General features: G+C 41.2%; 1 protein-coding gene across 2 annotated transcripts in view; it reads left to right on the forward strand.

Annotated features, from left to right (window-relative positions):
- Window positions 1-14572, forward strand: part of JAG2 (jagged canonical Notch ligand 2) — a 109435-nt gene that overhangs the window by 53879 nt on the left and 40984 nt on the right. For both annotated transcript variants that reach the window (XM_006112741.5, XM_006112740.5), the window contains exons 4-5: window positions 7675-7929; window positions 9548-9608. In XM_006112741.5, the coding sequence (XP_006112803.2) occupies window positions 7675-7929; window positions 9548-9608 (316 nt within the window). The remainder of the gene's footprint in view (window positions 1-7674; window positions 7930-9547; window positions 9609-14572) is intronic.

A 14572-nucleotide genomic window follows, 5' to 3' on the forward strand; every position in this document is an offset into this window, starting at 1 on the left:
CTCTGGTCTCCTTCCCAGTCAGACTACAGCACCGGAGTTGGTCAGACCCACCATCCCACTGATGCAGAAGGAAAAAGACCCACCCTTGATGAAAGATGAGACAATTGTACCAAGCCTCCTCCGCCTCCTTGCCAGACGAAGTTATAGTGGCATCCCCTCTGGTGTTCCCCCAAGTCACAGGGCCCATGAGAATGTTTTAAAGAGGGTGGCAGCAAAGTTAGACCTCCAAGAGGGGGAAGAGTAGAAGGCCACAGACACCCTGTTTGGTTTGTTGGGTCAGGTCGCTCTGGCCAAGGGAGGGTGTAGCTAAGGTAGTGAAGGCCCTATGGCAGACGCCTCTTCGCTCCTCCTCTCGTGATGGAGGCAGTAAACCACAGAGAGACCAGGGCAACCCATCCCAACCCCAAGGAATAAAGACTTGAGGAGGGTAGATTTGTTAAGTCATCAGGTTTATTCCTTGTCAAGTTTCCAGATATGGCTGGCAAATTATCAGGCTCTTATTTTGGTCTGCTTTCTCATATGTATAAAGTCTTTGAGAACGCTCTATGCCCGCATTGAAGGTGTCCTTGAGGAAAACATAAGATGGGAACTGGTGGGCTTTCGTAGGGGATTCTCCACAGTGGGCCATATTTTTGTGGTGTAGAGAATACAAGATCCCAGTATACTTGTTATTCATTGACTTTAAAAAAAGCTTTGACTCAGTGGAGCAAAATGCAATTTTAAGGGATCTCCTTTCGCAGTGTATGTTACTCATACAAGATTCCATGATGGATGTAACTATGGAAATTACACTTTTTAATGATTCCTTGACCATTGAAGTTAAACGAGGTGTAAAGCAGGGGGACATTTGTTCACCGAAGTTGTTTGCCAGCATCCTGGAAGACATACTGCAGAAGATCAAAGCGAAAGATGGATTTCTGGTTGATGGCGAGGTTCTTCAGATGCTCCTTTTTGCAGATGACATTGTCCTAATTGCTTCGAAACCCACAACATTGCAAACTCTCCTCAGTGACATCAGTAAGAACATGAAGAAGATTGGCCTGACCATCCGTACTGGAAAATTGAAGTGGATGAAAAACGCATGTTGTTCAGAGTACATAATGCAGTTGTATGGACAGACTGTTGAGCTGGTAGATCAATATGTATATCTTGGACAAGGTTGCAGATGGACAGTGAGTTGGGTCTGGAGTTGAGTAGGAGGAGGTGGTCAGGCTGGATTGCCTTTGGGAGTCTGTGTAGTGTTTTTGTCTGTCCTAAACTTTCCACCACCATGAAAGCCCATCTCTTTAACACCAGTATCCTTCCGGTATGACTGCGAAACCTGGAACATGACACTTACAGAAGAATTAAAGCTGCAAATCACCCAAAGAGCAAAGGAAAGATCCATGGTGGGTGTAGGTAGGTAATAGCATGCTACTATTGATGATCTGCACGCAAGAAGCAGTGTCAATGATATCCAAGTTATATATGATCGGAAAAGGAGATGGGCTGGCCATGTAGCAAGACCGAGGCAAAACAGATGGACAGCATGTATACTTCATTGGTATCCATGAGACATAAAAAGAACAAGAGGAAGGCCTCCAGCGCATTGGGTGGATCCTTTATGGAAGAACATAGACAAAAACTGCCCAAAACAGAATGGCATGGAAAAGTTGTGATCTGCATCGGTGGCGAGACTATTCACATTGATTCCCACAAGTTCAAGTCTTACCTGGCAATACCTGGAATACTTGGAAGATCGTGATTTCAACAGTGTCCAGGTTTGAGTCGTCGCTAGTAGAATCCTCCAAGGAGTTTGGGGCTCTGGCCAATAAAGGAGCATCAACAGCCAGGCAGCCTCTGATACAGCCGCATTGCAGGCAACTTCTAATACAGTGGACTTATCAGCCCACTTAATGGCATCCGCAGTGTCCATGTGCCAGGTAGCATGGCTTCTCCTCTCAAACCTATCACCGGAGGTCTAGCACTCTATCCAGGACCTCCTTTTTTATGAAGTGGCCCTGTTTGCACTACATACTGATACTAAGTTGTATAGCCTTAAGGACTCCCGTACTATCTTGAAAACTTTGGGATTGTGTTCCCCAGGGCTGGAGAGGAAGAAGTTTATACCATATCCATCTCTACTCAAAGGGTCCTACCCAAAGCTTGACCCAGCCCCTTTGGGCATTAGCCAAACAGATAGCCTCTGCCTCACTTCCAGCCAGCTCCAAGCCATCTGGCAAGCACCCTATTTGAGGGGATGCACAGGGAAGACATGCCTCTGCAGAGACCGGATCCTTCCGCTTTCTTTTCTGCCCACCTCCTCTCAGCTTGGCATATTATTACCACTGGCTGCTGGGTTCTAGCCCCTGTGCAACATGGCTACATGCTCAGACTCTCCTCTTCCCCTCCTGCCCCTCTTCAGGGAGCCCTTTCATAAGAAACTTCTCAAACAAGAGGTGGAGGAGTGCTCCCGGGAGCAGTAGAAGTTCCACCCCAGTACAGGGACTGCTGTTTTTGCCCCTCTTAATTTTTTTTAATCCCGAAGGCCAAGTTTCTGGTGCCTCCAATTAGAACTGGGGTGCCCATATTGCCACATTCCAGACACAGGGTTGGTGGCATCCAGAGGAGGTAAATCTCCACATAAACATCAGAGCTCAGAGCAGTTTGGAGGGCATGCAAGGTGTTCCTTCCCCACCTGCTGGGCGGGGGTGGTCACAGTCTTCACAGAAAACATGGCCACAATTTTACATCACAGGCGGGGGCTGGCAAGAGGCAGTCCAACTCTGGGACTTCTGTGTTCACCACAACATCTCCTTGGAAGCCCAGTATCTCTAAGGAGCCAGGAATGCCATAGCAGACTGGCTCAGCAGGCAGTTCTTGTCTCACCATGAGTGAGCTTTTCACCCAGAAGTTGCTTCCATTTTCTTCTGAGAGTGACATACTCCCAAAGTAGATCTGTTCAGGCAGAGTACGAAGTGCCCCAAGTTCTGCTCTAGACTGGGTTGAGAGGAAGGCACCCTTGTGGATGCTTTCCTCTTTTTTGCTCCAAAGGTTTCCTCAGTTCATTCCCTTAGTTTACTCTGGTCAGCAAGGTTCTGCAGAAAATTAGACAGAAGGCAGATTATGATATCCTCATCGCTCTTGCTTGGCTGCACCAACATTGGTACAATACTCTCTCAAATCTCTGTGCAGCTGCCTCGACTACCTCTGATCCGGGCAGATGTGTTGTCCCAGGACATGGGTCGCTTTCTGCACCCTTACCTGCAGCCCTCCACCTCACAGCATTGTTACTCCATGATTTTAACCCTGAGGAGCTATTCCGTTTGTACAAGGTAAGATGGGTTCTCTTGGAAAGTCTGAAACCAGTCTACCAAGTTCACCTATTCAGCAAAGTGCACCCATTTCTCGGTGTGGGTTGCTCTGCGAAGAATTGACCCTGTTGAGCCTCTTCTGCAATCATTCCTCAATTGCCTCCTTCTTTTGAAACATGAAGTCTTGCCCTGGCATCAGTCAGAGAGCATTTCACTGTAATTTCAGCATTCCATCTGCTGATTCAGGGCCGCTTGGTTCTTCTTCGAGATGTGTGTCTCCATGAGGGCTCCAGTCCGGGTGCTGGCGCATCCTTGCACTGGCGACTGGAGATTTTTCTAGCAGTATTCGCCACACTCGTACCGTGGCACCTCCTCATGCCATTTGTGTGTGTTAGACGTGCGCAGCACACGGCCCCCTCTGTTCCTTCTCTACCGTCCTCAGCAGCAGACGGAGTTTCTCTCCTTCCACTGTTTCTACAGAAAAACAACATAAAACTGGTTATTTCCCCTTAATTACCTCATATTTCCAAGTTTTAAGACCCCCATCCTACCCTATAGCAAAAAAAATTTTTTTTTCTTCTGTCGTCATCAGCCCACCTCTTTTTTTTTTTTTTTTTTTTTTCTCTCTTTTCCCGCACCTGATGCCGGTTTTAAGAGTGAGTCGTGCCGGGATGCTATGCCCATTTTGGATGGGCACTCTGTGTGCATAAAGTGTCTTGGAGAATCTCAAGGTGAATCTCTTTTGTGTTAAGACGTCACAGCAAGATTTCTGAAAGATCTTGAGCGGCTTTTCCTGCAGGTCCCAGACTCTCTTCCTCAGTGAGACTTCAACGTGATCCTCGCTAGGCAGACAGGAACTCTCATTGATCTCCTGCCCTCTGTTGCTCCTTTCTGCCAAGGTGACCTTCTTAGCAGTAATTACATCCTGCAAGGAGGGTGTCCAAACTTCATGCCTTCACATTGGAACCGTCATATACCATTTTCAAGGATAAGGTTCAGCTTTGACCTCATCCTGCATTTCTACCCAAGGTGGTGTCAGCCTTCCACATAGGCCAGGATATCTTCTTTCCAGTCTTCTACCCAGAGCTGCATACGTCCAGTGAGGATATCACCTCCACGTGCTGGATGTCAGGAGGGCTCTTGCTTTTTACCTGGAACGGACAAAACCTTTTCACAAGTCTTTCTAGTTGTTTGTGGTGTACACCAAATGCACGAAGGGTCTCCCGGTATCCTCACAGCAGATCTCCAAATGGATTACATCCCGTATCAATACGTGCTATGATCTGGTGTGGGTAGAGCTGCCTTCACTGGTCCCAGCTCATTCCGGCAGTGCAGGCCTCCTTCGTGGTCTACCTGGCCCATGTCCCTAGTCAAGACCTCTGCAAAGGCGTGACGTGGACATACATGCGTGCATACGCTAATGATGCATTACTCAGGCCAAAGACAATGCAGGATTCAGCAGAGCTGTATTGCTTTCATCATGTCCTTAAACTCCTACCCACCTGCACAGATTCTGTTTGGAGTCCCCTGCTTTGAATGAATATGAGCAAGTACTTGAAGAAAAGACAGTTACCCTGTTACTGGTGGTCTTCAAGTTCTGTTGCTCACGTCCATTCAGTGTCCCACTCTCCATCCTCTCTGTTGGGGTTTCTGGCAGGAAGGAACTTGGAGAGAGAGGGGCCTGGCGGTGTGCTATGTAGCACAGCAAAGTACTCCATGGGTACTGCTGAAGGAAAATTTTCTGGTGCAGTAGTGCATGTGGCGATCACGCACACCTACTTTGAATGGACATGAGCCACACATCTCAAAGAACAACAGTTATGGAAACAGGTATCTGGCTTTTTTTTTTTTTTTTTTTTTTCCGTCGAAGCTCCTTCTTTCAATTCAGTCTTAAGTCAGGTGGATAGCAATACCTCAGTGGGTTTATCCAAGATGTGGAGATAGTCATTGCAGCTCTTAATTTGTGGACATATTGTAGATTTCTCACATTTGGAAAACAGTTATCAATGCTAGAGCCACCACAATAGTCAGTCCTTGAAGTCATGTAGGTTCTTAACTGAAGAACAGTGCCACTGTATTGAGGTTAAGGGTAAACAACCTAGCAATTAGAGTAGAATCAACATCCTTCTCTCGCTTGGTTCTTTTCCTGCAGGTTTTTAAAGAAAAAGGGTGATGGTAACATATATAAATATAGATATTTGGATCTCTCAGTCATTAACTTTTTTCTCATGTGATACATCACACTAGTTTTTAATGTGTCCTTTTTGGCTTTGTTTGAAAGTCTGAGGGATAGCTGTGTTAGTCTGGAACTTCAACTGTTCGATTATTTGGCTTTAAAATTTCTTCTCTGGAGAGCTTTAGAGTGGTCCATTTTGCCTATTCTGAACTGGTTGTGGTGTTGCAGACAAAAATCCACATAAGGACTTATGGGCTTGTCCATAAAGAACAGCAGTAGACAGATATTTGAACTTATCTAATTTTAAAATCCGTTTTAAATATAAGACTATCTGAATAGACTTAAAAATAGTTTTCTTATGTTACTAGTACATTACTACTTTTTGTGTTCACTTCTAACTTTTATTCTAACTATTTATTGGGCAGGAGGATTTGGGCCTTCCCACTGAAACTTGAGCACCTTGCCATTCTTGAACTAAATGTGCATAATTCTTATATCTGAGTTCTTTAATTTTTGAAGGGAAGATATAGATAGCATAGGCTAATGAGAACTTCACAGGTAATACTAGTACATTTTGATCTAGGGAATAAGGACTTGTACTTCTGTAGAGTATACGTTTATGGTCTTTTTTTTTTCCTTTTAATGTTTGAATGACTTTTACTTGAAAAATTTTCACTTGACCTCCTGTCCCACTGAAGTGCTCTGGTCTTTACCAAAGAGGTATAACTAAAGCAATAGACCCATACCGTCAGTGCCCAGCAACGGTCAGGGCAAAAAGGGTCACTGGTCTCATGTCCATCTTCTAAGACTTCCAACAAGATTGTTATGATAATTATGATGGTCTGTTAGCAACTGGATAGACAACACAAACTAACCTTCCATAGGGAGCTGAATCCATACAGTAGTTAATAGTGTCATTCACTACCAGCCTGACCTGGGCTAAATGTGAATCACGGACCTTGAGACTTGGTATTTTTAGGTGGAAACTATGTGTTGACCTAACCTTTCCTTTTTGTGCTTTATTTTTATTTATGTGAAACATTTTGTGTTCAAAGAAGACAAATGCTAATGTATCTTTATTTAGCATATCTTGTTAAAGTGCAGGAAGTACGTATGTACGTACATACATAGCCACTTTAGGGATTGCTATAACCTCTAGATAAGAGTAAAAAGTCTGTGCAATTTAGATTTCTAGATCAACTTCAGGAAGTAAATGGTATTAAGGCTTTGAGGATTTTATATACATAGCGTCTGGAGTAGGGGAAGTGATGCTTACTATTGGTTTTTAAATGATAGCGAAAGTTCTCTTCTGGAGAACAAATTCCTGAAAATGTTTGCCATCTCTCATTAAAATGATTGCTAGCATTGAAAGGTTAATTCTTCCATCTATGAACTGTGTGTAATAGTAGCATTCCCTAACCCTCTGTCCTGTAACCCTCTTCTCGGGTGAGACTACTTAAGGCTTCATGTCCACTCAGTCCTTTAAATTTACTGTGATGGCCAGTGGCCATGCTTCTTCTTTTTTAGACTGGCATTTCCTAGAGAATAATATAAAAGTTACACAATGGTGAAATTCTATTCATTTAATTGTACTGAAAAAAGAAGTGATGAAATCATGAATATTCCGTGTATTACTATGCATTTACTTTAATTCTAGATGTCTTGCTTCCAAATAACACACGCAGTCTCGTTTACACATTTTTTTAAAATTTTGGAGGAAGATCACAAGAGGTGGACATAAATAAAACAGGATTTATTGAGGGATACAATTGTGTATCTATTTAGAGTAACCTAGTTGAACATACTTTGCTTTTTTGTTTTTAAATTACTCATATCAGAGAAACCCTTATTCCAACAACTTGTTTACTGGATTTAGGAAGACTGTAATATAAGAATAATGAAAAACTGCCTCCTGTAAAGAAACTTGTTTGGCACGTGTGTGGTTATGATGTTTTTGGATGCATTAACAAAAAGCCATTTCCTATTATGTTCCATTTTTAATTTTTTTTTCTTCTGGGCTATTTTTTTAAAAGTTATGTTACTTTGCAAGGCAGAAAAAATAAATAAATTTGGCATTAGTAGCTCTTGAGCAATTCAAGGGGTGTGGTTTTTTTAAACTGAAGTTTTCTGTCAATTAATGCAGAAAAAAATCTTATGTATATGTGTATCAGGCTTGAGAGTTTCTGTTTTCTCTTTTAAAAAAAGATGAAGAACTGTTAATAGAGAGAGTGGCGTATGCTGGTATGATCAACCCAGAGGATCGGTGGAAGAACCTACCATTTAAGGGGCCCGTAGCTCAGTTTGAAGTGCAAATAAGAGTGAAATGTGATGAGAATTACTACAGCACACGGTGCAATAAATTTTGCGGGCCTCGTAATGACTTCGTTGGTCACTACACATGTGACCAATACGGAAACAAAGCCTGCATGGAAGGTTGGATGGGAGAAGAATGTAAACAAGGTATTTTTTGCTTACTATTTTACATACTTTTTTGTTGAAACTTGAAGGCTTGTTGAGATGAAAGTGCTGCACCAACTGTACTGTCATATGCACTAGCACAGTAGAAATAGATTTACCTTGTTATTACAGCTGGGCAAGCAATGGATTTTTCAGTTTGCTGGCAATTCCAAAAATTCATTGAGTTGACCCATAAGCTGACTTGATCATTCTCTCTTTCCCTGGTTCAGTACTTATTCATTGTCCCTATGAATACAAACTGTGCTTTGAATTGCAACTATGAATACAAACACTGCTTTGTTGCTGGATGTATGTTCATTTGCTTAAAAAAAAAAAAATCAAAAAAATCCTGACTGGATCTAGTAAGAGTGAAGTGATGCTCTTGGCAAAATCTGATTGATAAAGGGATCTAGTTGCTGTAGAGAGGACTTAACTGACTACCGAGTAAACCAGGAAGTCTTCAAACCAGTGAGTTAAATGTCCCTTTAACTTAAACTGGAGGTACTGGTTAAAAAGGAAGCTACCATTTTAAGATAGTGATGATTTATAGCTTTTTAACATACCTCTCTAATCTGGCACTCTCTGGTTCAGCAACCTCCATAGTCTGGCATGATTTTAGTTAGCCAAATGTCCATTTACCATGGGAGTGGCCAAATTTCTCAGTCCCATTAAGTTTTACAGCCACTGGTCCTGGCTCTGTGTTCTGTGCTGTTAATTAGCTCTAATTTACTCCTAAATGTCTTCTAAACATCCCAGTAAGCTTTTCAAGTGTTGGCAATGCTGACAATATTGACCTTCTGTAGTCCAGCAAATTCTCTGGTTTGGCACCGATCAGGTCTCGAGGGTTCCGGAGTAGAGAGATTTAACCTGTATTTCTAAAATGAAGATTTGGTTTATTAAAATGTTACAGTACCTGATTCAGTAACACTACAGTATATATGTATATATTTTTCCAGTCCTGGAAAGAGACCTTGTAACTTTGTTTGAAAATGAGGATCAAGCTGTTTAAATTTCTACAAAGCTGAAATATCTTTAGTGTCAATATTACCAAAAGTTTAAGGGCAATCCTTTTTAAATTAATCCAGAATCTTCAGTTTAATCCCACAGCATTTTTCTTCCCATCTTTCAGTGAGTAATTAGCACTAACTTTTTTCCTTGTGACAAAAGAGATGAGAGAGAACACCAGTTTACAGCTGTCTTTGGCAATATTATATAATTTTTTAAAGCAGATTATTCTCTAAATCTGTAGTACATATCTTATTTTAAAAGATTGCCTAACTGAAGGGGCTGAATCTATGTAACAAAGCAATTAATTGGTATAACATTAAAAATGTAATTGATGTTTGTAAATCCCCACTTGAACAAGAGGATACTTAAGTTGGTTTTATAAAAATGTTAATAGTTGATTTAATGAATTAGTTTTTAAATAGTTGTGTTGTGATGTTTGTCCATGTACTAATTAATTGAAAGGAAAACTATATTAAGAATGAGCAACAAATAAGTTACTCCAATATGAAATGTATTTAATTGCTGGGCTAGGAGCTAGGTTTTTTTTTCCTGTATTAACTGATGTCGTACTGCCAATACTAACTGCAGTCTAAACCTTTTTTTCTGTTCACAGCTGTATGTAAACAAGGATGTAATTTACTCCATGGGGGTTGCAGTATACCTGGGGAATGCAAGTAAGTATATGTATTTGGCTATTTTAGTGTGAGAGAAGAACACTGTTTTCAGTACTCTGCTTTTAACAGTGATTTTTAGCAATAAAATATATAAAATAAAAATTGGAAAATAATCCTTATTTACACCAACCAGCCATCTATGCAATATAAAGTTATATATATCTCAGACTTTACATTTTCACAGAACTTGTTAGTTTCATAAGTTGTCTGTTTCTGTGTTTGTGATGGAAGGGATTTACAAATAATACAGTTGGGATTAAATAAGGCACTTTGAACAACCAACCCTGTTCTATTTAAAGATCACCTGCAATAGTGGAAAATGTATTAACTTGTATTAACTTTAAATACTTCTAAGTCTCCCATAGGTCTCATAAAGATTTTTTCAAAGAAGTCTTTCATTTCAGTTGATTATTTATTCTTTAAAGAATGGATTATATGGGTAGATGATCCTTTCCCAGCTCTAGCACATAAGTTACATGCTGGATCAGTGCCAAACTCAACCCTTTCCTTGAGGTGATAATTTTAACTTAAGTTGTGTCTTACTTAATGTTCAAGTATTCTGCCCCAAGGCCTGTTCTTAGGGTTTCCTTGCAGGTCCTAGGTATGGCCCAGACTCTAGTTTCGTCTGGGTAGACCCACTTAACTCCACCCTCAAAATACAGGGAAGGAGAATAGGTAGCCCCAGCCACAGTGAACATGAATTGGTTAATTCCTGCTAACCAGATGGGTCAAGAGAGAACTAGTGCTACATTATTGCAGTGGACTTTGTTAATGTACAGGTTGAACCTCTCTAGTCTGGCACCTTCAGGAACTGACCGGTGCCAAACCAGAGAATTTGCTGAACTACAGGAGATCAATATTGTTTAGCAGCATTACCAACACTTCTAGTGCTTACATGGGCTTTAGAAGACATTTAGGAGTAAATTAGAGCTAAATAACAGCACAAAACACTGAGAGCCGGGACTGGTGGCTATAAGCAAACTTTATGGGACCATGGGGAAATTGGCCACAACCTTGATAAGAGGACATCCAGCTAACTAAAATCATGCCAGACCATGGATGTTGCCAGACCATGGATGTTGCCAGACCAGAGAGGTTCAATTTGTACTTGTCCCAACTCCTCAAAACTTGCCACGTATACAGCTACTCACAATTTTGTGGCCAAACATGAACAACTCAGTCCATTCTCCTGTAATTCTGTAATACTTGCCTACGTATCAAAACATTGAGGTCACTGTTGGACACATTCTTTTGTTAGAAAATACCTCTCAACATGAAAGCCTTGGCTGACTGAGTTTAGTTCCTGTTTTGTGGAATACAAAGGGGGGGAAGCAGAGAGGGAGGAAATTATATAACGGACTAAACTACCCTTCCCCCAAGAAAGAGGTTGGGTTTTTTAACCTCCCTATGACTGGAGAGGTGTTAAAAGAACATTTAACTTGAATGGTTCTTTGAAATATGTTTTAACTCCCTGTGCTAAACAGTTTGTTTCGCTGTGATACTCTTGAGTTCTTTTCCAGACCTGAAGAAGAGCTCTGTATAAACTGGAAAGTATTTCTCTCTCCATCAGAAATTGGTCCAATAAAAGATATTACTTCCCCTATCCTTGTGTGTCTAATATCCTGGGATTAACACAGCTACAACACCTCTGCATATAATGTGATCAAATGCATTTATGACTTCACTGCCACCAGTTCAGACCATGGCTTTGACTTGGGCAAATGACAGCCAACTTAGTTGAGAGAGTTCCCCAGTGTGAAAACACTTGGGCTGTGTCTAGACTGTATCCCTTTTTCCGTAAAAGGGATGTAAATTAGACACATCGCAATTGCAAATGAAGCGGGGATTTAAATCGCCCCTGCTTCATTTGCATAAACATGACTGCCGCTTTTTTCCGTCTCGGAGCTTTGCCGGAAAAAAGCGCCAGTCTAGACGGGGATCTTTCGGAAAATGAAGCCTTTTCCAAAAGATCCCTTATTCCTCTTAAAATAAGGAGTAAGGGATCTTTCGGAAAAGGCTTCATTTTCCGAAAGATCCCCGTCTAGACTGGCGCTTTTTTCCAGCAAAGCTCTGAGCCGGAAAAAAGCAGCAGCCATGTTTATGCAAATGAAGCGGGGGGATTTAAATCCCTGCTTCATTTGCAATTGCGATGTGTCTAATTTGCATCCCTTTTACGGAAAAGGGATGCAGTCTAGACACAGCCTTGGGGGGGAGGGGGGAACTGAGCATTTACTCTTCTGAATTGTGGTTCAGGCTGCTGGGCCATCTTTGGAACCTTATGGATGTCCAGGTTAGTTTCTAGGGATGTAAAAGGTTAACTGGTAAGCCTCACCCTTGAGTGAGGCTTACTGGTCTGGCTAACAGGTAAGGCCTGGAGCAGCTCCCTGTATGCCTTGTTATACGCTGTGACTTCCCAGGAGCAGGGCCAGCAGAGCCTGCTAGCCCGTTCCCCAGGAAGCTAGCTGCAGAGCCCACAGCAAATCAAGTCCCCACCGACCCTGCTGTCAAGGAGGCAGCTTCACTGCTGGCTTTGCAGCATAAAGCTGCGTTTGTAACTATGCAGCATGTGTAACCCTGAAACTGCTAAGATTTTTAGTGGGCACAGAGTTACCTTTTTTAACGACTTTTTACATCCATAGTAGTGTCACAGAATCTCTTTAGGTGGTGGGATATGAGAAGGTACCTAACGGAAATACCAATTGAAATTAAAAGACAACACAAACTTAGGCTAGGTCTGCCATGTAGCTATGCCAATGAGCTCTCTCTCCCATTGACATAATTACGGTCCCTTCCCACTTCTCCAACAAGTAGCAATAGCTGTGTTGTAGAGTATTGTTCATATTGATGCTTTTGTTGTAGAAACATGTTTATTTGGGTTTATTTTTTTCACACCCCTCACCAACAGAAATTTCACCAACAAAAGTGCCTTAGAAAAAGCAACTTAATACCTTCTTTACAAGAGGGTGGGGGAGAAATAGCTGAATTACAGACAATATCTCTAGAACTTTGCAAAAAATGACACATTCTCATTTTTGGCTATAATGTTTTACCTTGCCAAGGGGCTTGTAGCATCCCTATGACCACTTCCTGTAGAGTACCATTTTGGGCTCCTCCAGAGCCTCCAGCTATGAGTATGTTGTGTTGGGTGTGCTCCTACAATATCACGTGGATTTAAGCCATATATTCACAGTGGAATTTTACACTTGATTGCTTCTTGAATGTTATGTTTAGGAGTCTTTCCATGGTGAACACCCTGTGCCACCAATCATCTGGCATTTTTCTGCATCCATCTTTAGATACGGTTTCGGTTGGTCTTTCTGCAGTTTTCAGAGTTACTTTGTCGTATCAATTCTTTGCCTGTAATTCAGTTACAGAATTAGCTTTGTTGCTTTTAGGACCTGCCCAAGTATTCAGCAGCCTGTTAATCAAATGTGTGGAATTTCTTTGGCCTTCAGTTGTACAATAGATATGGAATCTCTGCTGTACACCGTGTGTTGGCTTTTTTTTTTTATTCTTCTAGCTGATATCCTAATTGAGTTTTATCGTCTCACTGTTTCATCAGCATGGAAGAGACACATAAGCAACAGGACGAGGAATTGCTGCCTTTGGAAGACTTTCTCTGCATTTAGCTTAAAAACAGGACTCTGTGGAAGACAATTCTTGGGTTGATAGCTACTGTGATTGTCCAATTCTTGTCACACTTAAATTTCATTATATTGGCCATGTCAGCAGGTGTTGAGGCCAGATTTCTTAACTTGTCTAAAGAAGCTACCTGTCCCCTCAGTCAAATACTCCTTTCTCTCAGATCTCTCCATTTGTTCTTTACTAACATCTGCTGTTTTACTGAGAGATGCTTTTGTATATCTGATGTCACGTGTAGTCTAGTAGATATATCAATAAGCACCTTTTGGTAGTATCTCACTGTCAAATGGGCTTGTCATATTGTGGATGACGTAGTTGGTAAGAGATATTCCTTTCATCCCTTTTCAGTGCCTCACGAAATTAAAAGCTAGTTTCTAGAATATTTCAAAGGGTAATATTGCATGTATGGCCATCTACAAACTAAAACCTTCTACTGGGAAGACTATATGCTACATTGTAAGCACAAAAACTTCCTAATGTAATGTTTTCCCATTTGTAATTCACATGTATATAGCTTTCAGTGTGCAGTACAAACTACAGGCATGCAGTCCACTGCTACTAGTGCATGACCTTCAAGGTGAATTTGATCTGGTCACCAAATTTCAGTTGGCGATATAGAAAGTGATTTTTCCCTTGTGAAATACTTTGACAATTAAGAATACTCATTGTGAAAGATTTTCATGTTAGTATATTGCAAAATTTTATATTTGCCATTTTTTTTCTGCATGTAAAAAGCTTAATTTCTGGGGCAGTAAAATGTGCCTGTGCAAAACCAAAAAATAATACATGGTAGTTTTGGCCAATAAACCCAATATTAGGATGTTGGAAATTAAGTTGATGAGTAAAAACTAGTCTTAGTTGTATTGCAGTATCTCTAGAACTTAGCAAAAAAGACACATTCTCATTTTTGGCTACAATGTTTTACCTCGCCAAGGGGCTTGTAGCATCACTTGACAGGTCTTCTGAAAATACTTAAAAGCTTTGAGCTTTTACAAAAGAATATTATGTGGGGGTGTATTGGAAGGGATCATTAAACTCCAAAAATATGGCCCTCTTTGGAGAATTGCTTGACACCTACAAGTGATATCACCAAGCCATGAAGACTGATTAGCAAGTAGAGAGATGAGTAGAATCTACTAAGGTTTCAAAGATTTACTTCTAGATTGATGCTATGGTTTTATACACTGTTTTAAAACAAAGTAGCCTGCAATCTGCATGTCCATCAAAGAGAGATTGAACTTGTATATAGGTAAGATAATACTTGGACTAGGGATGTTAAGGACTAGTTGACTGTCCGATAAGCATATGCTTATCGGATAGTC

The sequence above is a fragment of the Pelodiscus sinensis genome, chromosome 5, assembly GCF_052426305.1.
Source record: "Pelodiscus sinensis isolate ZL-2025 chromosome 5, ASM5242630v1, whole genome shotgun sequence".
Taxonomy (NCBI): domain Eukaryota; kingdom Metazoa; phylum Chordata; order Testudines; family Trionychidae; genus Pelodiscus; species Pelodiscus sinensis.